Consider the following 27335-nt stretch of genomic DNA (forward strand, 5'->3'; position numbering starts at 1 on the left):
CTTAACTAGACCACAAATACCTATATATTTGTTTCGTGGATTTTAAATAAGGCAAAAATAAAACAGTTTTTATAAAAGTATATTAAAGAAAAATATCTCAATTGGTTTTTAAACTTAATGTCGATATGATCCTAGTTTGTATTTGTGAGTCTTTCATATATTTCTTTTGCTCTCTTTTTGGCTAGCTCCCAAGAAAAGACCCAATCGTTTTGTGGATTAACAGCCAATGACAAAGCTGATAGTGGCTTTGGACAGTTGTAGTGTCTCTTATCTACAATTCTCTTATCATAAATTCCTTTTCTTTGTTTGTGTAGTTTGTCGCAAATGAAACATTCAAATTCTTCAACAGTCTTCAATGAATCCATTTGATGGGGCCTCATTCTGAAGTCGGTAATCAACCGTTCATTTGTAATTATTTGATAAATTTTATGTTCTAAATATTGCTCATACAACACATCATCTTCTAACAACTTTTTTAGATGTTCACTCAAAAGCTTTGGCGTAGGAAAGTCTTCCAGTAAAAGTGCCGATTTTTGATTTGGCAACCAATCCCTTACAGAAGGAGATCCAAAGTAAATAGGTACTGTACCAACTCTTATTGCTCTCCAAAACTTTTCAGTCACATAATCTTCACAAACTCCATTTTCTATAGCTATTATAAACTTGTATCTTGAAATAAACTTTAAAAATTCGTCATCACTCAAATGGTTCAAATAATCATCAACAAACTTTGAAGGCAATTTTTTGTTGTTCAGACAACTTCCATAAGAATCTACTTCTATATGTTTCATTAGTTCTTTCACATAAGCATCTCGCTCAGTCGATGTCTCACAATCACTCTGTAAATACATAACTGGAGCTATCTCATTTAAATAAATATTCTTTTCAAAAGTTGTTACAAAGTATTCTTCATTAGTAATATGTTCAATGGATTCCAGATGTTGTAAAGGAAAAGGTACATCACTGTATCTACTTAAGGTAGAGGAGTAATTGAACATTCTTAGTATTTGTTCATGCATTAGCTCCTCTACATTCCTCGGGGATTCTTCATGGTACAAACCCCAAATATGATCAGACTTCTTTGGTAATGGTAAATGGTTGAAGTCAATGTTACTCCCATAGAACAAATAAGCTTCAACATTATTTCCATGTGGAACACTTCCATTGCTGTAAATAGAACATCTTATATCTTGTGCACAGTGTTTAGTTTCCAAAGTGCCAGGAAATCCTTTAGTCCACCACAATATCACTGGATATTCTGACTGCCCAAAATTATTAGTTTTTCTATAATCTTTAAAAGTCCAAATTACAAAACAGATACACAGAAATAATGTTGCACACAATACTTCATTCAAAGTTGTTCGCCATAGTCTTTTGTATATTTTTAAACACAGTTTGATGATGAAAAACATAGCAATTGTCAAGCACTTTTTACGTTTATGGCACTTATTAGCACACATGTCTTATCACCCACTTCCTTATCAGTTAGCGGGGAGCTGTCACTTATTTTATCAACAGCTAACTTCCTACCATGTTACTATGTTACAAAATTAAACAACTTTTTACAGAAACAATTTAATTAAAAATTCCACCCTCTTTCCCTATGCATATAATAAACATCAAACGCAAGAACTATAATTAAGTCAATGTAGAATATTACATAAATACTCAATATCCACCTGGCCCTTGTAAAAACATTTAAAAGGCTCAGAGTGTTGAAAACTATTTGAAAGACAGCATAATACATTTCAGCTTCAAATGGTACCTGGTCGACAAGGTAGAGTACTATGAATATTACGGACAGCACAAGGGTGGGTCCGGACGCAAGGCAGTGCAAGAAGCCCGGTGACTCCACCAATAATGGTAATATATTGAGAACGAGTGCCAATACCTAAAAGTAACATGACACTTACTATTCAATTTTAGTTTTTGAATGCAATTATGCAAGTGTCATTATGACAATAACCTCTAATATCAGTTGATGCTTGCTTGGAGGTCTTATAATAAACAAAGATGTCTAGTAATAAAAGCATTTTTGCCTCTAAAAATGTTACTTTATTTTAGCTTGGCTAGAGCAAACCCTCTCTCCCTAGTAATCCAATAAAGATCTATTGTCAGAATAAATATTAAATGGCAATTTAACAGTCCAATCAATGCCAATGTCGCGTTGTTAGACCACAGACCGGTTAAAACGGATAACACATTACATATTATTTGGATAATCAAGTACGACTGCTCGGCTAGATCATGCACTTGATCCACTAGGTACAGTATGATGAACAGGAGTGAGAGGACGAGAGTGGGTGCCACAGCTAAGCAGTGCAACGTCGTAGTGCCGGAGACCATGAACGGCACTACCATAAGAGCCACTGAAATAACCTAAAAGGAAATACCAATAACTTTCTAACACACTTTTAATGGTAGTCCTAAAAGTCATAACATATAATTATTGACTTTCTAATATCCGACAGATTTTTAAGTGATTCATAATCGTGATTACTGATTTGTTCTACATATATTTTAGATTTTTACAAAACTTGTTTCACTGCACTGGTTAATATATAACACATGATATAAAATCATCAGTCTAATCTTGAAATCTTGTCTTGACAATCTTGACATTGACAATAAAACAGTGACATCCGTCAAAATAGGTACGTTCGGATAAGTGGTTTGATTAGCAAACCGACATATATATTGGTGGGAAATGTTAAAATTTGCTGGGTTTGTTTGAGTCAATTGAGCCATAAAGTTGGTCAAGCAAATCTTGTCAGTAGAAAAAGGCGGCAAATTTTAAAAAATTAAGGCGCGAAGGGTTATCGTCCCATAGAAAATTTGAATTTCGCGCCTTTTTCTACTGACAAGATTTGCTTGACCGACTATAGAATCTCAAAGGACTGTCTCATTTCAAATATAGACAGAGAGAATCATACTATCTTTGTCTTACACTAGTACTAGTACCCAAAAGAAAAGGATGAGTATAGTTTTTTTTAGTTCTTATTTACTGACAATTTGATTTGAACAACTATATTATAGTTGGTCAAGCAAATCTTGTCAGAAGAAAAAAGGGGCAAATTAAAAAAGTTTAGGCGCGAAGGGATATCGTTCCATAGAAAATTTGAATTTTGCGCCTTTTTCTACTGACAAGATTTGCTTGACCAAATATAAAACAAAATTATTGGCTATAAGCTCGTTCGGTTATATCGAAATGAAAAGAAAAAAATACTTTAATGAAAATAAATTATAGTTGGTCAAACCAAATTGGCAGTAAATAAGAACAAAAAAAAACGATACTCATCCTTTTCTTTTGGGTGCTAGTACTAGTGTAAGACAAAGATAGTATGATTCTCTTTGTCTATGTTTGAAATGAGACAGTCCTTTGACAAACTATAACATAGATTGTTACCCAAGTTGTAGTAAAAACATGTAATGTACTGTCAGGTGAAGTTATATCAAATATCTGGGGCTACTAGAAACCATAAGTTTTGATTGAATATATTTTACCTTTAAAATATACAACAAATATATTGAAACATAACATAACATTAGGCCTCAAAGTTTTTTGGTTCCAAATACTCCCCGAGGTCCCGAGTAGCCCCGCGTTACGATGTCTAAGTAGCCCCGCGTTACGATGTCTATCTGTTGTAATTTGGTATTTAAGCAATACTGAAAGTACAACCCCTTTCCCTAGCAACTAAAAACAAATCAAGTGATAATACTACTAGTAAAGCTAAGTAGAATAAGCAATATATGAACCATAGCCAAACTCTCACAAGATTTAGAATAAAGCATTGGACAAATGCACCAAATACGAATGCTATTTGAAAGCATAGGTATAGTTTTTCCATGAATATGGGTACTTTTTTCCGGACATACAGTATGACGAGAAGAAGCGATATGACGAATGTGGGGCCAGTTGCTACGCAGTACATGTGGCCCTTTGGTTTCGCTAGTGAAGCCGGTAAAATCATAATTATAAATGAAAGCCCCTACGACAAAATAAATTCATGAGATTCATATTCAAAGAACAATGTATGTATAATAGTATTTAAAATTGACGAGGGGTGATAATTTCGAATAAACACTAGCAATATTGTTTATGATTTATGTGGTTTTTTTTTCATAATACCTACTTACTAAGATAATAAATAAGAATATTCTGTACTTACAAACTCAACCAGTTTCATTATAAATATATTATATTTAATAAGTTCATTCCATTTCTTATCTACTGGCACAGAATCTGGAAAAAAAGGCAAGACACTGGTAGTTTGAGACGAGATAAATCAAGTATTGTTATAAAACTTATAAAGATTGCTGGTTATTTACCATTTATGATCATGTCCGACATTTTGTAGATTTGTTACTGGCGCTTTTCTTGTACATGAATTTTTTTATAATAATATCATTTATGAGATTTGTACATGAATGTATACATTTCTTGCTAAAAAAATCGTCAAAAATTGAATATAAACAAATATACACTTTTAAACTTCATAATGACGTTGTAGGTTTTTTTGAGTAATGTAAAACCTTAAATTATATAGATTAGTGATTTGTAAAAAATAGGTTTTGTTATATTAATCTACCCACCCAGTACTTGCCCAATACCCACCCCAGCTTCGCGCGGGCTACACAAAACCTTAACAGATGATACACCTAATCCTTCAAGGTTCACTATTAGTATTATAGGTGAAACCCGCATGAAAATACGTTCAGTACTTTTTCAGTTTATCGCGAACATACATACAGAATTACAGACTGACGCGGTGGGGGACTATGTTTTATATAAAGTGTACCTTGATACCGTCAAGTGGGGTAATTGGGGACAGGAGCCTTAACCTTAGAAACATTAGACCAAGGAGATATATATTTAATTATGAACGTAACTGACAGCAGTGTACTTTTTACAATCATTAAATCGGGATTTACCTACCAGTCTTAGGGTAAAATTTTTAACTAGCTAATATTAGTTTAGCAGTCATTCAGTCAAAACACATTGTCTAAAGTTACTTCTCTGTCCCCAACAACCCCATTGCACGGTATTCTCTTGGCCCCATTTTGTAAAAGTAAAGCTAAGTAAACGGAAACCGGCAAATGTGTCGCTTAACTTCAAACTCGGCTAAATCCATTCGACCCTCTCAGCAAATATCTAGTATCTACCCTATTACCTTTTCTTAATACCAAAATCGCGATCTGACATATGGATTAACCTGAGTTTGAAGTTAAGCGACTCAAATATGCACGATTGCTACTTGTTTAATCAAGCTATGTTTTCTGGCTCAAGAGACTAGTGTGTTAGCTTATAATAATCTATCCAAGCCATTACTCTAAAGGGCCCTCCACACTAGTGCGCGAATCGCGGCGCGAAGCCGCGAACGCGAGTGTGAAGTCTAGTTCGCTAATCAGCGAAATCGACTCTATACTCGCGTTCGCGGCTTCGCGCCGCGTAGTCTGGAGCGGACTTAAAGGTAAGAATAAGTGTGTGAAGATATGAGTTATAACGTTATGAATGTGAATTTCTAACATGCAAAAATCACTGTAATAAAGCTTGGCAAAAAGGAAAACGAAAGGCACTGATTAGAAACATAATTATATTAGTTTTTACACGTAGTTATCGAATTAACGTATATTATAATTATAACATGATCTAATAGTTACTTACAGCACAGCACCATGTTCATATGTAAGGAAGGTCACCTTGCTTAATCTGAAAACAAATTCCTTTCTTCGCTTTACCACTTTCTCCTTTTTAATTTGCTTTATCAGCCCCCCTTATATGGCCAGCTACATTTCAGCAGACATGCATGCATAATTACATATTACGCAACATTTACTGTGCATCCTCTTTCATTAGCAATGAAGACTAAATCCAGTACCAAAACCGCCAATAAAACCAAGTAACATGTGCCGTATATCAAAAATGTCCACACCCGAGTTAGATTTAAAAGAAAACACTGAACAAACGCTCCAAACGTAAACCATATTTGAAAGAAAAGGTACATTTTTTCCATAAATAAAGGTACTCTTTTTAAAATGTACAATTCTATAAATAGAAGCGATATAATTAAAGTGGGGCCAGTCGATATGCAGTACATATGCCCCGAAGGGGGATTCAGTATGTATGGTAAAATCACCAATATGAATAGAGAGGTTACCTAGAAAAAAAAAAAAAGAATTTTTAAGAATCGTATCATATGATTTTAGCTAAAATATCTTATTATAGTCTGTCAAGCCATTTCCGTCAGTAGAAAAAAGCGGCAAATTTAAAAAAATGTAGGCGCGAAGGGTTATCGTCTCATTTGAATTGTAATATCGCGCCTTTTTCTACTGATAAAGTTGCTTGACCGGCTATACCTACTCTGTATCTTTAGGCATTTAAGTAAAAGTAAACAAGTTCCTTTGGACCCAAAGGAACTAGAATGCATGCTAATAGATCTAGCAAAACAGAGTAAGGCACAGAGTAAGGCAGTGGGACTGGAGCTTAACTCAGACAAGACAAAATTGATGACAAATTCTAAGAGACAAGAAATTGCAGTCGATGGCTACATTCTAGACTACGTTGAAGAATACGTATATCTGGGTCAAAAAATATCTTTCAAGGACCAAATGGATAAAGAAATTGAAAAAAGAATAGCATCCGGCTGGAGCAAATACTGGTCACTTAAGGAAATCATGAAAAGCAACCTAGGTATAAAGATCAAGAGCAAAACTTTCAACACATGTGTCCTTCCGTGTCTGACTTACGGCTGCGAAACCTGGTCTCTTACTAAAAACAAAGGGATAAACTTGCGAAGTGCCAGAGAGCTATGGAGAGGAGAATGCTCGGTGTAAAATTACAGGATAAAAACCGCAGCTCTGACATAAGAACCAGAACAAAAGTAGCAGATGTCCTCACCCACATAGACATGCAAAAATGGAGGTGGGCAGGTCACACTATAAGATGCAAGACAGAGAAGTGGAGCCAAAGAATTCTAATGTGGCACCCTACCGATGGGTCAAGAGCGCAAGGCCCTCAATTAACACGATGGGAAGACGAAATTATACGTACTGTGGGCCTACTCTGGACAAGGGTGGCAAGAGAGAGGAAGTACTGGAAGGAGTTGGAGGAGGCCTTTGCCGACAGGCACACTGAACTAAGAGACTTCATATCACTCACAACACAACTCAAAACTACAACCACAAAACAAACATGTTTGGAACAAAGGGCTATGTAATAATAATAATAAAAGTAAACAAACAATTTGTACATTTTCGGGTAGTTATAACATTTATTGGTTAACCAACCAAATACAAAATCCTCTGGATCTGTCACTGAACGACCGGACTTAACCTACATTATTTGATCATGTAATGTTTTCAACTACCCTCAACTGGCTTAAGGAGCCATTTGAGGGTAGATTTTGTTTACTTTTATATAAAAACATAAAGATACAGAGTATAGCTGTTATTGCTATGTAGCCCCGCCATACGGTATTATTTTCTCTTATGAGTATGAAACTTGAAACTTTACAAAATTGAAACACGATTGCATTGGTACTCTACTGTTTAACTGAGACGATTACTAAGAAGATATGGCTAGCTACTGACTATTAGTTGAAGGCTTGGCAGAATGGATTTGCGCAACTTTTTTGCATACCACCTAAAATAAAGTGGAAAACCTCTACGTCATGTGATGAGCTGATGAGGTATAATCACTTTGGGACTCCACTCTGACCCGGACCATTACTTGATTCTGATTCACAGTATATAAGATCTTAATACTTACAAATTGAGCTATTTTGAGGATAAAAATATTGTATTTTAATAGTTTGTTTACATTTATATTACGAGAAACTTGTGCTGAAAAAAAAGAGTAAGTAGGTATTGTAATAAATGTGGTGTGAGTACATATTTCATTTATGTAAATAATAAATAGTTACATACTATTCATGGTGACTAACGCCTAATTTTATCTTAATATATTTGAAAATTAGTTACATTATCTATTTATTTTCACATTTCACTCAATCAATACTTCTAAAAACAATAAACAATCCTAAATGACGGACCTATTTTTTGTGTAACGTTTATTATCCGACTGCCGAAGGGGGGTTTAGTTTCTTTTTTATTTGTAAGGTTGTATTTTTACTTGTATATACTATGCAAATACTATGTCTATAGCCTCCTCCACACTCGTGCGCGAATCGCAGCGCGAGGACGCGAACGCGAGTGTGGAGTCTAGTTCGCTAATCAGCGAAATCGACTCCATACTTACGTTCGCGGCTTCGCGCCGCGTAGTCTGGAGCGAGCTTATGGGTTATTGGTTAAAAAAACGTAACAGACTACCGCACCGCACCGCAGCGCGACCTTGGTACTTGGTACGGTCAATATATCTTTCTCACTTTAACTTATAGCTGCGTCCTGCGGCCTGCGTCCTTGCTGCGGCCTACGGCATGCCTACGGCAACCAAGCTTCCGACTTGAATGAAACGACTTCCAATGGTTATTCTAGTTTAGTATTCGAACGTCAGAAAAAGTGCATACTCAAAGTAATGAAACATAAAAAAAAAAACAAGAACTGTCCATGTCCAATCCATCCAAAATGCATCCAAAGAAGTGAATGAAACGTCGGATCTAATTGATGTTTCTCTCTTATGTTTTAATTTAATTTCATGAAACGCCTATGTTATTTTTGCATTGTTAACGATGGAAGAAGAAGATCCTGTTGTTCAAGAGGTAAAATCCCTTAAAAAAGAGCTTTTACAACGTGGTATGCGATTAGGTTATGTTATTGTGCACGAACTCTGTTTCAAATTCTTTTTATTTCAGATCCCAGTGTTTTTATCTCAGGCGTTGGCTAGTAACTTGTACATATATCAGTACCCCGTGAGGCCGGCGAACAGAGAATGGAAGGATGTTAATGTGGTCAATGCATTTATCAAGCCTAATAATCAGCTGGTACGGTTGGAAGTGGGGTTGGATACCTACAGCGATAAGTACTGCTCGTCTAAAGGGGAGCAGATCGCCATAAACACCGATGGCCAACAGGTAAGCCCTGATAATAAATAAAACGACTACTCAAATATACTAAGTAGTACAAGTAGGATGTCATGTGGATTGCACTTACTCCTTAATTTATAATTTGTGTTAAATAGAAACACACAAACAAAGATGCCATTATAGAAGATGACATTTGGTATTTAGCAAACTGCTGTGGTCAAAATGATTTTTTTTTACTGGTATTTTAATATTAATTTCAAATCATTGTTATGTTTGAAACTTTGTGGTCTGTCAGATTTGAAGAAAATAAAACTATGTATGCTTTTCAAGGTATTGTTACAGTTTTCCAAAATACAGCACTAGATAAAATTACAAGCACAAAAAAATGTATTATTTGACTACTTTGTTTATGTACAGGAATCAAGGTACATTAAGGACAAAGAGCGGGAGAAGGCTCAGTACTTTAACAGCGGGATTATGGACAAGATGGCGTTTGAGAGCAGTGCGCCATGCCCGGACACACAGCACTATGCAGTAGCCATTTTACAGGATAAGGAGCTGCACTGCACACCAATTAAAGGTATAGGTCAATTATAGAAAGCACATAGGAATCATACACACAAGTACGAATAGTAATATAGGTAGGTGAAAGAGATCCTTCTTAGGGATACGTTTGCCTTTGCACTTCACATTAATGTTTTATCTGATGTAACCAATATTACTTTATTTTCGTACAATAAAGTGTTTACTTACTTAAATATAAGAATTCCAAATAAAAAAATGCTTAGACAATTCCATGTCTATAATGGTATGTGATACCTTGTATGTCTGGCCTCAGTCTACAGTTCAGTACAAATCTCGCACCAGCTTTTATGAATCTATTTCTACCTATACATAAATGTTGATATACAGAATAATATCAATAAAACTGGCTAGTTCCTTGTGATCCTTGTCAATCCAATTGCTCAATAGGCTAAATTTGGTGTTGGTTGTTTGTCATATTGTTGTTGTTGTTGTTGCTGGACCGCTGCCAAAAGTGTACAGGGCGACCGTAGCCACGGCTTTTGTCGGTGGTGTCCAACTGAAGGCAACGGTTGTATTATTCGTTTTCCCTCTTCGACCCTCTGTATTGGCTGGATACTAATAGCTGGTTCTCATCATACAAAATGTATTCTATCCCAAGTACATGTAATTGGGGGTAAAGAATTAACAATTAACACTTACAGGACTTAGCTTAGACCAGTAAAATCAGTTTTGACATTTCTTTTTAAAGATTGGATCTTCTTTTGAAAAGCTTGCAGTTTGCAAACCTCTACTCTGGTTGAGCATAGCAAAGTGTTTTGTAGTAAACCCAGCTCCCAGCTCTGATATTATAAAATGTTGTAACTTTCAGGGATTGTGCAAATGAGACCATGTTGCTCCTATTACGACAAGCAAGACAAACGGAAGAATGATAAAAACAAGGCTGAAAACTCTGATGATGAAGAAAAAGAACCTGAGGCTCAACAGGTGTGTATATAATACTTAGTCGGTCCATAAGTTCTGTCACAAACATTTTACTGATTTGTACAGATCCCTTATTATTCATATATATGGTGGTGAAAATAAAAATTACTTACAATATAATTGAACGTAATTTGCTCGCAGTTTTGCATAATTACAACCTGGACATAGTATAAACAGGGCAAAGTATGTTATCTTCATACAAACGCACCGCGCGCGACTTGTATGTGTGCGCCATAGTATCTATGCGTCGCCGTACGCACACTCAAACAAAATCTCGACCCGTTTCTCATTGCGCCAGTCGGGGCTAACACCGCACAAGGTTCGCGCGTCACGGCTTTTCGGCACCGCTAAATAAATGAAAAATGTGTGATAATCGCAGGAGAACTTATTTCTCAGTATTGTAGGTAGGTATAGTAACTAAGTACCTACTTACAATTATAAATCGTAATCCATACTAATATTATAAATGCAAAAGTGTGCCTGTCTGTCTGTCTGTTACCACTTCGCGCTTAAACCGCTGGACGGATTTGGATGAAATTTGGTATAGAGATAGTTTGAGACCTGGGGAAGGATATAGGATAGTTTTTATCCCAGAAATCATCCTTTACGGGTGTGAAAAGGGGGGTGGTAGTTTGTATGCAGGTATGATATAAACGAGCTCCAGGCGGACGAAGTCGCGGGCAGAAGCTAGTTTAAAATAATACAACACAAATAAAAAATACAACTTCCCGGCCCTTGCCAATTTCTAAGCGCTGAATTAAAATTTTGCTAAAAGTGACAACCCCGAGACAGGCAAGCACGGTAGACAATTATATCGCGGATTGGGCCGGAGATAGCCTACTGCCCTCTTTCTTTATTCTATGACCTGGAGAGCACCGGTTTACGCAGGCTTATATATATAATGCATATGCTTAATTTACAATAGTTATTTGTGTTACAAGAAGGCAAAGTTGTTGGTTAAACCCCCCACATGCTATTACTGATGCTTGAGCAAGTTAAATATTTTAAAATTCCATTTTACTCCTCTTCCTTAGTTGTAATATTTAGTGGCCATGCTGGTCGTAAGAAACTTTGTTTCTCTTAATCGAAACTTAACAAAATAACTATAAATTTGACATATTAACTAGGTAACAGTGAAATTCGCCCGGCAAGAAACGGACGTGGCAAAGAAGGCCCGGGAGAAATCGTACGAGTCAGTGTCACAGCGAATCGCCGAAGAGCCGTGGTACCACGCGCTATGGAAGCATGCCGACACGGACTATGCAGATGTGAGTAATGCTCTTGTAGATTGTAAGGCATGTATACATATGTCTTGATGTCTTGTAGATTTATAGATATTTGTCGGTCTTTGATTTCCAAAAAAAATTGGATAAGTGTCTCCCAGGCAGTGGCGGATTTGCAGGCCCTTTCTCTATCTATATCTATATAAGCCCTTTATCCTGAACTCAAGTTTTCTTCCTTTCTTTGGTAGACTTTGCTTTGTTTTTCCTTATCATATATATTTTTGATACATTTTTTTTTCTATTTTTGTTATAATATGTCTCTAAGTTCAGTGTGCCTCCTGGCAAAGGCCTCCTCTAACTCCTTCCATTGCTTTCTATTATTTGCTACTCTTCTCCAGTTTGGACCAGCTGTCAGTTTGAGTTCGTCTTCCCACCTCTTGTACTGTCTTCCTCTATTCCTTTTACTGTCTCTAGGATACCAATGTGTTACTATTTTACTCCATTTTTCCTGTCTGTTCCTTAGCATATGCCCAGTCCACCTCCATTTCAGTTGATCTATCTTTGAGAGTACATCTGTTATGCCCGTTTTTGCTCTTATAGTTGTATTTCTGTGTCTGTGTTGTTGTTTGATTCCCAGCATGCTTCTCTCCATTGCTCTTTGACAATGCTCGAGCTTTTCTCTATGATCTAGTAGTAGTAGTAAATCACTTTATTGTACAAAACAAAAATTGTTAACATGAAATTCATATAAATTTAGGTACAAAGGCGAGCTTATCCCTATAAGGGATCTCTTCCAGCTAACCTTAGAGTAAATGAGTGGAAAATTCGAATTAGATAGATAGACAAACTTACAGAACGTACAATAATATTTAAAAAGGAAAACTACAATATTAACATCTACGAATAACTAAAATACATCAATAGCATTATACAATAAAATAAATATGTACTAGCATACATAAATATATAGTAGTAAATAAATATTAAATGTACCTATATATATATATATTTAATATGATGTTTTGAGAGTGACCAAGTTTCGCAGCCATAGGTGAGGCAAGGCAAATTGCAGGTGTTAAAAACTTTCTTTTTGATGCTATTACTGAGGTCAGTGCATCAGGGCACTGACCTCAGGCCCTTTCTCAGCGCCCATCATATTGACTACATTTTGAGTTATTTCTTGTTATCATCAGCGAATTTTTTGTCACATTTTGCCGCCCTTAATATCTCGCCGCCCTAGGCCCGGGCCTACTGGGCCTTAGGGCAAATCCGCTACTGCTCCCAGGCATTGTTTTCATGGACATTTTTAACTGAATGTAGCGGGATGGTTTCTCTCTCTCTCTGTCTCTATTTCTATAGTTGTTTATATGTAGAGGTCAAAGAAATCGTCTGCATTTAATATTTTATGATCGATAAAGCCATAGCCAATTTGAAGTGGGAATGGGCTGGTCATATAGCACGGAAGACCGATTCGTGGAGCAAACGACTACTCGAGTGGCGACCATGGGGAGAAGAGCGTCCTCAAAGTAGACCCCAGATGCGTTGGGACGACGACATTAAGAAGACTGTGGGGAAACAGTGGCTCCAAGTCGCACAGAACCGCGACGAATGGCGCAAAATGAAGGAGGCCTACACCCAAAGGGTAGAAAAAGGCTAAAGAGAAAGAGAGAGAAAGAGAAAGCCATTAAAAGCCGATTTCTGGTCTGATAATTTTGAGTAGCTTTGCTTGAAAGCTTAGCAGTGTCAAAACAAAACTCAACTTCTAATAGCTTTTTAGAGAAATTAAAAAAACATTCGTAAGCGACACTTGCTTGCATGAAATCCTCGCAAGCCTTCCCCAATGCCAACCGATGGGATATCAGGCTAAACGAAAAATTATCTGTAGAGTGGCTGTTTTTAGGGTTCCGTACCCAAAGGGTAAAAACGGGACCCTATTAATAAGACTCCGCTGTCCGTCTGTCTGTCTGTCACCAGGCTGTATCTCATGAACCGTGATAGCTAGACTGTTGAAATTTTCACACATGATGTATTTCTGTTGCCGCTATAACAACAAATACTAAAAAGTACGGAACCCTCGGTGCGCGAGTCCGACTCTCACTTGGCCGGTTTTATTTGAAATTACACCACAGTCTGAGAACTGGGCTTTAAGATTAATGTGATGTGATGTGATGTGATTAATGTGTGTACTGTGTGTGTTGACAGCTGGAGCGCCTGAAGTTATTCAGCGCGACGCCAGGACAAGGCTCCGCGCTGTCGCTCCGCGGGCGCGAGTACGTGCGAGCCCTGGTGCCGCCGCCGCCCGCCGACGAGGCCCAAGCGGCCCCCAAGCGACGAGACCCGGTCGACCAGCTTGCTGATATACTTAACAATGGTAAGTGGAAATTACTAAAAAAAAGTATTATGGTACAATCAATCAAATTGAAAGTCTTTATTTCAGGCCTGTCAGTTCATATTCTGTTAGTTTACAATGCGCTTAAAAATATATTATTTGAATACATAAATTGTAAAATAAATAAATTACATTAAAATTTAAAATCAAAGACAGTAAGCTCAAAAAGATAGACGGGTATAATACTTAAATACAGTCCGTTAACTCTGAGAATGACCTTCGGATTTTAGAAAGACACATCGGGTATCGGCGGTAACACGCGAAGGTGATACTGCTGTTCTGCTTTCTTATTAACTCACAAAAAGTTTTAAACTGATGTTTACAAAGATACACGTTGCTACGTGACCAATCGTGATATTCCGAAATATGACATCGTCTTATATAGGTTCTAAGTAATACTACTGTTATCTAGTTTGCGTTGGGAACAGCGACATCTTTGAAGTAAACACTTACCGCAAAAAGTTAAGGATACCTATTGTCTCAATGTAAAATAAGCCCTAATTTAATGACATATAATATTCGGTTGATGACTATATTCCGATTTGACTTTTTGTCATAATCTAAATAAAATAGAATCAGAATTTGAAATTCGAAAACAAATTTGAAATTATATGGAGTTGATAATACCAGTCACATATCTCAATTCATATGGTAAAATTAAAACACTCAAATTGGAAAATTGTGATATAGTTGGTCAAGCAAATCTTGTCAGTAAATAAGAACAAAAAAAACTACACTCATCCCCTTCTTCTGAGTGCCAGCACCAGTGCAAGACAAAGACAGTATGATTCTCTCCGTCTACGCTCGAAATGAGACAGTCCCTTGACAAACTATATTATTGTTATGGTGGTATTAACTACTCTTATATAGTTTAAGGCTGAAAAGACGACTGCACTCTTTGGGTGTAGGATTGCAACTAAATCAGTAAGAGACTGTCATTTTCTATTACGCGATTACGTCCGATTTTACCTGAAAAACGAATGTCATTCTGAAAGTTAACGGACTGTACTTACATATGGAACGGCCGTAACTCGGAAAAAACATATGCAACCATCCCTTCATATCAGCATCACACAAGTAAATCTGTACTTACTCCGATTCAAACTTCCTATATTGAAGGCAGAGTCACAGTATTAACATGTATTAAATACCAACTAGGTCAACGCTATCATTGCCGAATCCCGATGGACGCGACGTAAATACAAATATTATGGACCACCATAATAATTATTTCGGACCACCAGGTGACAAAGGGTGACAGATATCCAACTGATACAAAATGTAATGGATATTGCCTTGACAACTTTCTAATTGTTTTGAGTGTATTTAACTTGACCATTTTTTTTTCAGCTAAACTGATGACGTTTGACGATCTCCGCTCGCTGATTCGCACGGAGTCCGGTCCGCTCAGTGAATCCGCACTGCTATCCCTACTCAGCGGCCACGCGTGCTGTGTCCGTGGACTGTGGACGGCGAGATCGTCGGCCCTCGGTGCTGGCGCTACGGCCGCGTTGTGGCGAGCTGCGAGGGACCATGTGGTGAGTACACGTCATATAGACCAATGAGCAAACCCAAAACAAAGTTATGAGCGATTTAGTTAACGCATTCACTGCCAGGGGGCGTGGCCTAGGAACAAACTTTGTATGACGGTGAACGCACATGTGCGTTGGGGGCAGTGAATGTGTTAAAAATAAAACTTTGTCTTCTCATGGAAAGTCTTATTAAATTTTGACCCTTACCCTAATTGAATACTACTATTTAGCAACATTTATCGCTAGATGGCTCTGCGTGTACTTTAGATGGCGTTATCATTTGTTCTCCATAGTTTTCTTAAAATTGATTTCTATCATCAACTGTCATATAAATGAGATATGCTTTCAAATTTTTGAATTCGTTCTTATAAATACCAGTAAGAACGATTATTAAATTATAATTGGTCAAACAACTTCACGCCTACATTTTTGAATTTTTTTCTACTGACGGAAATAACTTGACAGACTATAGATAACATGCCTATGTCTAGCTTAACCCTCTTATTCATGAAACTTAGCAAAACCCTCTAGCCCTGCAGTACATATATCGTATCGGGTTACAGTCCGTCTGTTATAGACCGGCCCTTAAAGACAATAGGTTCATAAACAATTTAAGATATTTTATTTATGTTACGTTCTTCCAGCTTTACCTGTTCACCCAGCACTCGTACATCGACCGGCGGAAGGTAGCGGCGGCGGTGCGTCTCCCGCCGCAGGACGTGCTCGACATCATCCGCTCCGTCGCCAAGTTCAACCCCAAGACCGGCTGGGAGCTCCTCATCCCCCCCGACGCAGCCTTCGAGGCCAAACACCCCGAACTTATCCAACGACAAAACCTCTACTGGGAGGCCAGGCAAAGACTATTCAATGAGATGCTCATAGGAGAAACAGTTCCCAAGCGACAGCGGAAAAAATCACAAAGAGACTCCATCAGCTCTGATATCATGAGCCCGAAAGCCAGGACCAATAGTGTAAGCGAAGAAGACAGTGGAAAGAGAAAGAAGTCAGTGACTGGTGGGAAACGGACTAGGAATGTGAGCTCTAGCAGTGCGCAGGATACGTGATTGTGTGTGTAGATAGGTTATCAAATTGTGTGGTGACACTGGTGACGTGTTGTTTAAAGCTGATGGAGCCAGACTGGACGCTTTAGAGAGGTATGGAATATACAAGTATTTAAAAGAACAGTAGGTAGCATCATAACCATTGACTACAATTGCATTGTTAGTGTAGTTTTAGTTGACAATTGAATGACTGGGAAATGTACCATGCGCAAAATAATCTGCTTTACTACGTCAATCAAGTTCTGCGACTTTTTTTGGATAACTAGTACTGCTGCAATGTGGGAAAGACATTGTACAGTTCACAAGTAGGTCTCTATTTAGGCCGGGTTTACTGTTGATGCTGTCTGCTTCGCACAGCAAAGAATCCCTTTGTATTTGATCTTGAAAAATTGACGCGGCAAAAGACGACCTAACTGAGAGTTCCAAACCATCAAAAATTATAGGGCTCACTTACATTGTTTATTGATGAATGATGTTTAAACTTAAAATAATATGTTGTAAAGAACATATGCTATTCAAAACATTCTAAATCCCTAGAAAAACTGAATGATGCCTAGGTAAAACCTTGGTGAAAGTCAAAATTATCCACGTTTTTATCATGTGAATTTATAAATTTTGTTAAAAAAAATGTTTAAATTGCTAACCACCGACGGGACCGACATCTGTATTTTAAATTAGTGCTGAATATAAAATATATTTAAAATGCAGTCATAAAAATCGTGTTAAATTGGTGTTTTATATTATAGCACAATGTTATTTTATGAGACACTTATTATTGTGACCTGTAAGTACTGTAATCACATTAACCTTGCCAAAACTGTGGCCACATTTCGATTTTGCCTCCTGTAGTAAAAAATAAGGTTTTTGTTATTCTAAATGTATTTTCATTTAATAAATAAGAAAATGCAATGTCAGTTAGCTCATTTCGAGCTCTGTTTAATTACATAAATATTATTTTTCTAATGTAGTGTTTCCAATTATTGTTACCTACTCTTGTTAGCCAAAAAATATTTGGGAAAAAATAACTGTATAAATATGCAAAAATATGTGGTTAAATGTTATATCAGCAAAAAACATTATTTATTAATTGATTCAAAATCCTCCAGTCTCCAGTGTACAATATTGACGTTATTGTGCAGTCATCTAAATAACAACTATGTGATTTTTTTTAGGTTGTTACTTTTTTAACAAAAATAAACTATATTATTTAATTACAATGTTTTTCTGAATAATGCCTGAATTCTTATTAGCCTAGATTTATTAACCGTGTTCAAGTTCATTTATGAGACATGTTGTACAACAGATAAACCAACTAGTTAGGATTTTGCTAATTTAAATATGTGGCTTTCCAACACAGAAGGGTCCTTATGCTTCCACCATTCTATCCGAATTTATGTTGGAATTTCAGACGAAAAAGGTCTTTATTGTACTTGAAGCATAAGGAGTTACGGACCCTTCTGTATTAGACGGAGAGCTAGCTACGGAAATAGGTTTGCAATTTATAGAGCAACGAAATCCTCTAGTTAGTGTGCCATACTACAATACAATACTCTTTACAGTACATATGATGCTACTTTCTCGCACTAGTGCGTAAAAGAGCACTTTTCGTGCATATGTCGAAAGTTTAAAGGGCCATATGTACTGTAAAACGTTGTACGATACACGTGCGAATAGGTAATTCGCAACTCGTGTCGATTTAAAACACTCCCTGCGGTCGTGTTTTAATTTATCGCCACTCGTTTCGAATTTCCTCTTTTCCGCACTTGTATCGTAAATAACTATTTCACTTCTCATGCTCGTAAAGTTCGACTTTAAGTCGTGCGTAGACGACATAAAGTTGCCTATTATGTTCTAGAGCAGGGGTCACCAAATGGCGGACCGCGGTCCGCATCCGGACCGCCGACCTATTGAATTTTTTTGCTTATTTAATAAACTCAAGGAGAAACGGACCGCGATGGTCATTTTATTTTAAGAACCGGACCCCTGAACAAACTAACTGGTGACCCCTGTTCTAGAGCATAAAGTAAAATCATCTATTACGACCCTTATTGACTTAGCAATAAAGTCTTGCATCTGCCATACAAACTGCAAGCCCTGCCGGGGCACGCCCGACCGGCGTGCCCCGCGCCCCCGACATAACCGAGTACCTACAATTTACTTTAGTCTTGAATAAATACAGAAGAAAAAAAAACATATTGGATATTTTTGTATATTTTACTCACACTCAAAGTGAAAAACTCAGGCATAAATGTCCTCGAATAAATTGCCCCGGATAAAAATGGATGGCTTTTTGCCCTTGTGGTACAATCTACTATTATTGCACACCTCACATAGTTTACAATAAATGTACAGTAACATAAACAAAGACAATTGGATAGAGGTAACAACAGGCGGTCTTATCACTACCATATACCATAAATCATTATTAATTAATACAGGCGCCTGACAGCTGTTCAGCGGTGGGTGTGTTACCGCACCTTGGACGTCGCCTGCCACTACTTCTTTCACGGTTTCACTCACGTATTTTTTTTAAATGCGTAAGTGAAACCGAAAAATTAACAAAGCTGTCTCACGATAAATTAAATTCTAATGTTATAATTGTTTAATACTTACTCAAAAGGGTAGATAGAAAGAAAATTTAGTAACAAATAGTTATTTATTTCTGCTTTGAACAATAACATTGATTCCTTACTAATAAAACATTACTTGATGGGTAAGAATTAAGATTACTTCAAACTTCCGTATAGTCATCAGCAATATAATACATGATTACGATAAAGTAACATGATACTAAACCAAACACTAATGATTTTATCTTTCTAAAACCAAGTGTTTAGATTATTTATTCACAATTTGTTTGATTGTCTATTGTTGCTATTTGCTGCTAACTATACTTGTGCGTAAGCTCACTAAGCAAGGTAATACCAGCCATTTTGGAAATATGTTGTCGAACATTGGGTCATACATGTACAGATGTAGTGCATAATTATTTTCCATCGTATTTTCACGGAAACGTACGAACGTCTCTTGCTATTTTAGTCAGTCTCGGTACAAAAAGTACTGACGTTGACTGAAGTAGCATGACAAATACGACCGTTTCCGAGAAAATACGATGTAAAGCAATTATGCATTATGCACTATGTACTACATCTGTAGGTACCGTGTTTATTTTACATTTTATTCAGAGACTCAAATGTTCGAAAATGGATAAATCCAAAAATGGACTCTTGTCTATGCGAAAAGAAAATCAATCAAGATGTCTTTCAAACTATTAGCCATAGGTAATTGCTAATCGTTTAAAATATAACACCCTGAATATAGGTATAGCTTGTGTTACCTGAAATTTGTTTACCTAAGAAGCTACTTAAGCTAAACAATTTTATTTAACAAACTATACATCCATAATGCTTGTTAACTTGTGATTTAGATTCGATAAATATTAAGTTTTGTTTTCCTTAATCTCTAAAAACATTCATAAGTAAATATATTTCTTTATCTATTTGGTGCAACATTCTCATAAAATATGGAACAAAATAATCGTAACATTTTTAGGACACAACTGTTGTAAAATATTAGTTATTTGTATTAACATTTGTTATATAAATGCTTTATAAGTAATAATAAAAAGACAAATATTAAAAAAGTAATTATTCAAATATTAAAAAACCGGCTTAGTGCGAGTCGGACTCGCGCACGAAGGGTTCCGTACGATTACGCAAAAAACGGCAAAAAATCACGTTTGTTGTATAGGAGATGGGTGCCCCATTTAAATATTTATTTTATTCTGTTTTTACTATTTGTTGTTATAGCGGCAACAGGAATACATCATCTATGAAAATTTCAACTCTCTAGCTATCACGGTTCATGAGATACAGCCTGATGACAGACGTACAGACAGCGGAGTCTTAGTAATAGGTTCCCGTTTTTACCCTTTGGGTACGGAACCCTAAAAAAATAACAAATACTCGTAACGAAAAAGAAAAAATCAAGTATAGAAAATCAGTAATAAAGTCAGATGTTACTCCAATTCCATAATTTATAAATCTGTCTGTTTTTTTATATTTTTACGGAATTTCAAACAACTATGTAATTCCTTTTTTGGCCCTAAATCTAAATAAATACAACTTTGATTTTACGTGATGACATCCATATCCAATAACAATAAATATTAATTCTCAAACTAAACGCATGTTAAGATCTATTAGATCTAAATAAATAAACATTAGGGGACATCTTACACAGATCAAACTAAGCAAAGCTTGTACTATGGGTGCTAGGCGACGATATACATACTTATATACATAAATACATACTTATATACATAGAAAACACCCATGACTCACAAACAAATATTTATGTTCATCACACAAATAAATGCCCTTACCGGGATTCGAACCCAGGACCATCGGCTTCACAGGCAGGGTCACTACCCACTAGGCCAGACCGGTCGTATGGTTCTAATAACATATACTAATCTATGGTTCTAATCTTGAGAGTAGGTAATTTGCCCGAACTTGTACCTATTAATACTTTATTTTAAATAAAGGCATTAGGCAGGCTTAGTGTGGAGGGGACACTTAGTGCGTGAATTACAGCGCAAAACCTACGCGCGCGAATGAGGATCCGCACAGTCTTGATTTCGTGCGTTGTTTACGAACTTTATCGGTTTTTTTTATCCGTGACGTCTTAAGGTGCAGTAGGTTAAGAAACCGGATTTTAAAAAAGTCTATGCGCTTTTTTGGGTCACAACACGGCTACCATAAATTTAATTAGCAATCTTAAGGCCTTTCTCTAGGGACTTCACCGATTCGTTTCCTGAGATTTTGACTCTCGCTCGGTAATAAAAAATCACGAACATAGGTCTAAAATGCACTTAAAAAATTATAATAAATTTTGCACAAAAGCTAAACATATGAAAATTATTTCAAAAAATGAGCAATGATATGCTTGAGGGAACTCGGCGATTACTTTTTTTACTCGTATTTTTAAAACACAAAAAATTCAAATTAAAAACATGATATCCGCGCTCCCGGGCACGCACTCCCATCTCGCTCACGCTTACGCTTAGTGAGAGTGAGAGAAGAACACGAACTTACTGCACCTTAAGCGAAATCTTTACTACAGTAAGGTCGCTAAGAACTAATAATTTCGAAGATTGGGCCGCCATTTCCTATCTCTATCGCACACGCATAATTATAGTATAATGCTGTACAGTCTGGCAAAAAAGAGTATAAATTAAAAAGTGGCGACACTGTAGTGTTGTCTCTTTCAAATCAATCTAAGAAAAACGGGACGACACTACAGTGTTGCCACTTTTTAATTTTTACTCTTTTTTGCCAGACTGTACCGCTCGCAGTGTTATTGACCGCCGGCATTATCGGCGAGACAGTAATGCGCGTGCGATAGAGATAGGAACAGGCGGGTCAATGTACTGTGTCCTTACTTTAAGCATCGTGTTTCCATTGGTTCACGGTTCGTGTCCATCCACGGCTTTCGCACATGATTAGCGCACTAAGTTTGCAGCTTAAATACAAGCTTGGGAAAACTACATACTTTAAAAAAAATAACATTAAACATAAGCATAGCTAAACAATGGACAACAGATATAACTGGGCACGATCGGCGTTTATATGTATACAATTATCCACCTATATCTATAGACTAAGACAAGTAAAAAATACCTAATACACATAATTACGCTCACGACTCGCGACTGCTCTTAATATTTACAAAAGATAACGTTAAAAAACTTAATCGAAACTAAAAACGCTTAAAATAATAAAGCCTATGATTACATTGTAAGCGACCACAAATTATAGTTAAAATGCATGATATTAAAATATTGAAAAATCTCACAGCAAAAACTATTATCTAAGTACTAAAGCGACAATGGGTGGCCTAAAAATCTAGGATGTCTTAGTACAATCGGGGACATTCCCGGTGAACCACCTTAAGAGCAAAAATCGTTTAAACTTCTTGCAAACGGTCAGGCGATATCATAAAAGTGATGACCAATAGTATGGCACTTCAAAATCTGGGTGTTGAAAAAAAAAGGTTAGCTCAGGTGGAGTTTATTGCCGTCCATTGTCTTTGTGACGGCCGGCATTTGCAAACTAAGATAAGGAATCCAAAATGCATCCTAATTGGTTATCTTTATGGGGAGGCGAAGCTTAGCCTAAACAACAACAACTAATAAACTGTCCTTATACCTATTGTTTGTCTCATTACCTGTTTTTACCTTTTTCATTATTAACATAAAGAGTCCTAAATGCATCACAATTGGTTATCTCTATGGGAGGCGGAGTTTAGCTCGCTCGTAAGGATCGAGGTAAAAAAAATCTGAACTGGTTCACCGGGAATGTCCCCGACTGTACCTACATTACATGCAGTCACACCAGAATGAGCCAAGCAGGCAAGGTATTCAAAATTACCTGAACACAACTTTATTGTTAAGAGACCAACTTGTATATCTATGACAGCAATAAACACACTGATTACTTACTGAGAATAAAAGCTTGTGCGGATCATTTTGAACTTCCCACACGTTAAGCAACTTCTGATGTGTGTGTGTGTGTGATATTTAAAATTAATACAAACGACAAGAAATATAGAGTTAGACCAAGAAAAGTCTGCAACGATTTTGATATCATACTCAGTGCAAGTGTTTTTCATACGTTTGAAATATTTTATTAGCTTAGTCTAACGCTACCTACTTTTTACGTTTTTTCGGCTAAACATCTAAAACTTCAAAAGGTGGTTCCATATCACTAAAACTAGTAGCATTATTTCAAATGTCTCAAAAATATTTTTAATATGATAGTTTAATTGAATTACTTAGTTACGTTTAGGTTCTTATAAAGTAAAATAAGAATTTACTGACACAAAATGTGGTACTGATAAAATGTCTTCCTTTGATAGGCGAGTCTAAAAAGTTATTCTGTTAAAATCCTAACGTTTAAATATCCGAAAGCATGTCACTGTTTGATTCATAGTAAATTGCTAATTACGAACAATACAATAGCAAGGGCTAACAGTTATGGGAATTAATACTTCAAAAAACTCATATGCAAAACGCTGACAATACTCGTAATAATCATACTAACTGTTCATGGTCAAAGATTTTACTAAAGCTTAGAAAATGCGTATTTGGTGTACTTGTACTTAAGTGAGTGCACCGATAGCTAATTAGCTACTCATTTAGGTAAGGTCAATATGGAGAAGACCGGCATATAGGTAAACAGACACGTTAGAAAGGAAGAGCTTCATTTCTTCTGCTTTACTGACCTTCTGTAAGTGGAGTATGTGTACAAACAAGAGTTAAAAGCAACGAAATAGCTTTTAGACGGTCTTAGCCACATTGATAACACAAACCGTTTTCCTCAAATATTCGTGTTGCATAGTTCTCTTTAATATCACAGAAATATTTGCTGAAATATAACGGTCAAGGGTGTTGCGGTCATTAGTTGCCATCGGTTTATAAAATCGCCATCCGTCAATAGCGTGTAAGCGACTTCATTCAGGTGGATTTGTTGTAATGGTACCCATTACTTTAAGTATACGGGCGCTTCGCTACCTCTCTCTCATAACATTACGTTCGATCATACCTGACTTGAGTGAAATCACCAACTTAAACCAGATATCTCACAAAGAACGCAAACAAACCTACACTTAAAGCCACAACGCTGTTCAAAGTCGCGGCTCCACTGCAGAAGTCCAGGTTGCATTTGTTCGCGATGTCACCCAGCCGGACCTTGACGTCGGGCCATTCGCACAGGCCCACCTTGCAAAAGGGCAGGTCCATGGTTTGCTCGTTCTGGAGGAAGAGGATCTGGTGCCGGTCCTTGTAACCGAAGTTGCCGTTGTGATTGCATCTGAAGAAATGACGAAATGCGTGTAAAAGATACTATGGTTACGTGATACGTCCATGTGACGTCATGTGATGACGTCAGAGATAAATACCTAAACTGGTCTGGAACATACATATTTATACTACTGTTATGCAATTAAAGAAAGCTATTGATGTAGGTTTCGTTCGATTTATTCATTTGAATACTTGTACAGCACTACCTGCGAGAAGTAAAACTGACGGTTGAAGTTGGAAGATGATGATGACAAACGGATAGCTTAGTTACTTGTACAGAACAGCAGCTGGAACCGGCAGAGGAGCTTCACCTGCTCTGCGTGGGGACCGTGTGGAAGTTGTCTCCGACGAGCGTGTCGATTAACATCAGAACTATTAGAAGCCTGTGACTTCAGGTGTTGCAACTGGATAATGATAATCATGATAGGATACTTTACTTGTACAAAACAGCGGCAAGGTTCCCATTAAAAGGCGAGGCGGCAGAGGAGCTCCACTTGCGGCTCTGCGTGGGGACCGTGTGGAAGTTGTCTCCGGTGAGCGGCGCGTCGTCGCGGCGGCCGCCCAGGGCACCTGTCAGTAGAAGCAGAGCGGGGGCTTCGCCGAACAGGATCTGTGAGACCGGCTGTTGGGGAACATCTGCAAAGAAAAAAAGTGCTATGTTTTACTTCGGCTAGAGGGGTTTGACGTTTGACTAAGCTAAACCGACTTTGAAGTGGGTAATGATGTGTGGAAGTGGCAATAAGCGTCATATTTTTTTTATCGAAATAGACGTTTTTTTTTTATACTACGTCGGTGGCATACAAGCATACGGCCCGCCTGATGTTAAGCAGTCTTCGTAGTCGTTTATGGTGATATTCTTATACTTTGTCATTGCAAAGTCTGTGCACAGTTTAGCTTGGTCTTCTAAGTTCAAGTGTGGCTATTGATTTTCAAAGGAAACTCAGATCGTAGATTGTGATGATTGATGATGTAAAAGACTTACTTGCGTTGATATGCTTATTGAAGAAATCCATCATATCCTTGATCAATGGGCAGGCCAGCTTGGGGCTGGTCTCCGAACCGTAGCCATACTTGTAGAAGGTTTCCAGGTCTTCAGCATACTCGAAACGTCGGAGGTCTTCGCGGGAGAATGCCTGGAATGCCATCGTGTCAATCAATGAGTTGTGTCAATAAAAGTGTCCGACGAATCGAACCCCCTAAATTTTCTTTTTCCGATCGAAACGTTAGTACTAGCGATTTAAAAAAAAAGTAAGTTACCTACAAACAAATTGAAAATCTTGTAGATAACTCTATGCAAAATAATAATGATATTTACGGCGGTAAATATAGAACACATTAACCTATTGACTCAAGGGCCGGCTTCTATATAAATGAGGCCAGGCTCGTATGAAATCTGATGCTAATTGTTTTATTATTGGATTTATTGGTGTTCGGGTCATAAACCTAAGGCCAGGGCCATCAATTCCTTGGTAAGCTTTTGAGAAATGGGATGGCCATAGATGATTAGTTCAACATTTCTCGGAGTTCTGCAGTGTCATACAGTGTTAAATTAATGGCAGCTTTTTCAAAGCCCGCGTTTTCAGCCAAAACTGTAGTGCAGAATATGACAAAGCCCTTGGGCCTCGCTTTATTAATTTCATTATACACTTTTGGTAATTGGTTCAGGCTTTAATCGCCAAAGACGTCTACTGACACGCGCGGCTACTGCCCAATATCAACCTTTGTGCCTTTCGACAAGGTTCACAACATAATGGAAAGAAATGTCTACACGGATAATAAAGCATTGAGATGAATCTGAAATATTGGCTGATATAAGTGTCTTACCGAGCACCAGGGCGATATCTGCGTGATGTCCCAAGCCTTGTTGTAGCGGCACATCTGGTAGATGTTCTTAATGATGCTACGGTCGATGTCGTAGGTGAAGCCCAGGCGCGAAGATATGTTGCTCACCATCTGCATATTTAAATCACTATTGAGATTTAAGAGCTTGATTTCAAAGATGCTTTTTTCCATTTTATTGCAAATGTAGCGAAATTAAAAAGAAGCCCTTTTTCTTCTGTGGTAGTCGAGAAAATCAAGTAGGTACATTATAGGTTCTAGGTAAAAGGTTAGGTTAGGTCATTTAAGCCGATTATCCAAAGGTCAGGTTAGAATTGTATATAATCGATTTCCTCGATCTTGTAAATGTTCAGTTTTTTTATGTGTAAAATATTTACTACTTATTTAGGCGGATACAGTTAGCACCAACAGCAGCGGATCAGACTACCTACTCGTAAATAGATAGTTACTACGTTTCTTAAATAGCTGAACAAAAAAAGATGTAGGTAGGTATTAGAACAATGTATAGAACAATTCGATTTTGTCAGATACTTTTGAGCGCGAACTGCAGAGATAGGTAGAGACCAAAAAAAGTATGTAAGAAAAGTCTGCAGAGATTTTGACAGCACACGCAGTGCAGCCACAGATTAGTAAATAGTTACGTGCAGCTGTTATTTTTTAACGGCAAAGTACTATGAAATTATGACTTATATATAAATAACACTGGCACTGCGTGTGCTGTCAAAATCTCTGCAGACTTTTCTTTCTTGGTCTAACTTTCTATATCTCTATTTGGAAACATTCTATGGCGGCAGATACCCGCTACTATTAATACTAACTGCAGCGATACTATAACTGTACATATCGTGTTACTAACGAGGTTACTAAGTGACCGGTATAGCTCCATTTCATTATAGGTACAACCGAAACATACCAATTGACCTTATTAAATAACTGGCCAGCT

At 37.2% G+C, this 27335-nt stretch overlaps 3 protein-coding genes and 1 long non-coding RNA gene across 7 annotated transcripts in view; 1 reads left to right on the forward strand and 3 right to left on the reverse strand.

Annotated features, from left to right (window-relative positions):
• Nucleotides 1-125: 125 nt before the first annotated feature.
• LOC134744348 (alpha-(1,3)-fucosyltransferase 10) lies at nucleotides 126-4411 on the reverse strand. Of its 4 annotated transcripts, none has more exons than XM_063678124.1 (4): nucleotides 4330-4411; nucleotides 4170-4243; nucleotides 3774-3989; nucleotides 126-1891 (listed from the first exon to the last, which is right to left on the reverse strand). In XM_063678124.1, the coding sequence occupies exon 4, from the start codon at nucleotides 1458-1460 to the stop codon at nucleotides 132-134; it is 1329 nt and encodes a 442-aa protein (XP_063534194.1). In that variant the 5' UTR covers nucleotides 1461-1891; nucleotides 3774-3989; nucleotides 4170-4243; nucleotides 4330-4411; the 3' UTR covers nucleotides 126-131. The 4 variants fall into 4 exon arrangements, with proteins under 4 accessions (XP_063534194.1, XP_063534195.1, XP_063534193.1 ...); XM_063678126.1 differs by having other exon boundaries at nucleotides 1560-1891; XM_063678125.1 differs by lacking the exon at nucleotides 3774-3989.
• Nucleotides 4412-5803: 1392 nt separating this feature from the next.
• LOC134744351 (uncharacterized) lies at nucleotides 5804-8024 on the reverse strand. The gene is made up of 3 exons (XR_010128085.1): nucleotides 7927-8024; nucleotides 7769-7842; nucleotides 5804-6158 (listed from the first exon to the last, which is right to left on the reverse strand). It is a non-coding gene; the product is annotated as an uncharacterized LOC134744351 (long non-coding RNA).
• A 532-nt stretch (nucleotides 8025-8556) lies between these two features.
• On the forward strand, nucleotides 8557-17903 carry LOC134744349 (DNA-directed RNA polymerase III subunit RPC5). The gene is made up of 8 exons (XM_063678127.1): nucleotides 8557-8717; nucleotides 8811-9029; nucleotides 9399-9561; nucleotides 10375-10490; nucleotides 11615-11755; nucleotides 13913-14081; nucleotides 15450-15637; nucleotides 16276-17903. The coding sequence occupies exons 1-8, from the start codon at nucleotides 8688-8690 to the stop codon at nucleotides 16693-16695; spliced, it is 1446 nt and encodes a 481-aa protein (XP_063534197.1). The 5' UTR covers nucleotides 8557-8687; the 3' UTR covers nucleotides 16696-17903.
• A 1028-nt stretch (nucleotides 17904-18931) lies between these two features.
• The window catches only part of LOC134744398 (multiple inositol polyphosphate phosphatase 1-like), a 35713-nt gene continuing 27309 nt past the window's right edge, over nucleotides 18932-27335 (reverse strand). Inside the window, exons 7-10 of the mRNA XM_063678202.1 lie at nucleotides 26378-26506; nucleotides 25536-25686; nucleotides 24991-25189; nucleotides 18932-24563 (exon numbers count right to left, since the gene is read on the reverse strand). Coding sequence (XP_063534272.1) covers nucleotides 24320-24563; nucleotides 24991-25189; nucleotides 25536-25686; nucleotides 26378-26506 — 723 coding nt within the window. The 3' untranslated portion in view covers nucleotides 18932-24319. The remainder of the gene's footprint in view (nucleotides 24564-24990; nucleotides 25190-25535; nucleotides 25687-26377; nucleotides 26507-27335) is intronic.

Source organism: Cydia strobilella, chromosome 9 (genome assembly GCF_947568885.1).
Source record: "Cydia strobilella chromosome 9, ilCydStro3.1, whole genome shotgun sequence".
In the NCBI taxonomy this organism is placed as follows: Eukaryota; Metazoa; Arthropoda; class Insecta; order Lepidoptera; family Tortricidae; genus Cydia; species Cydia strobilella.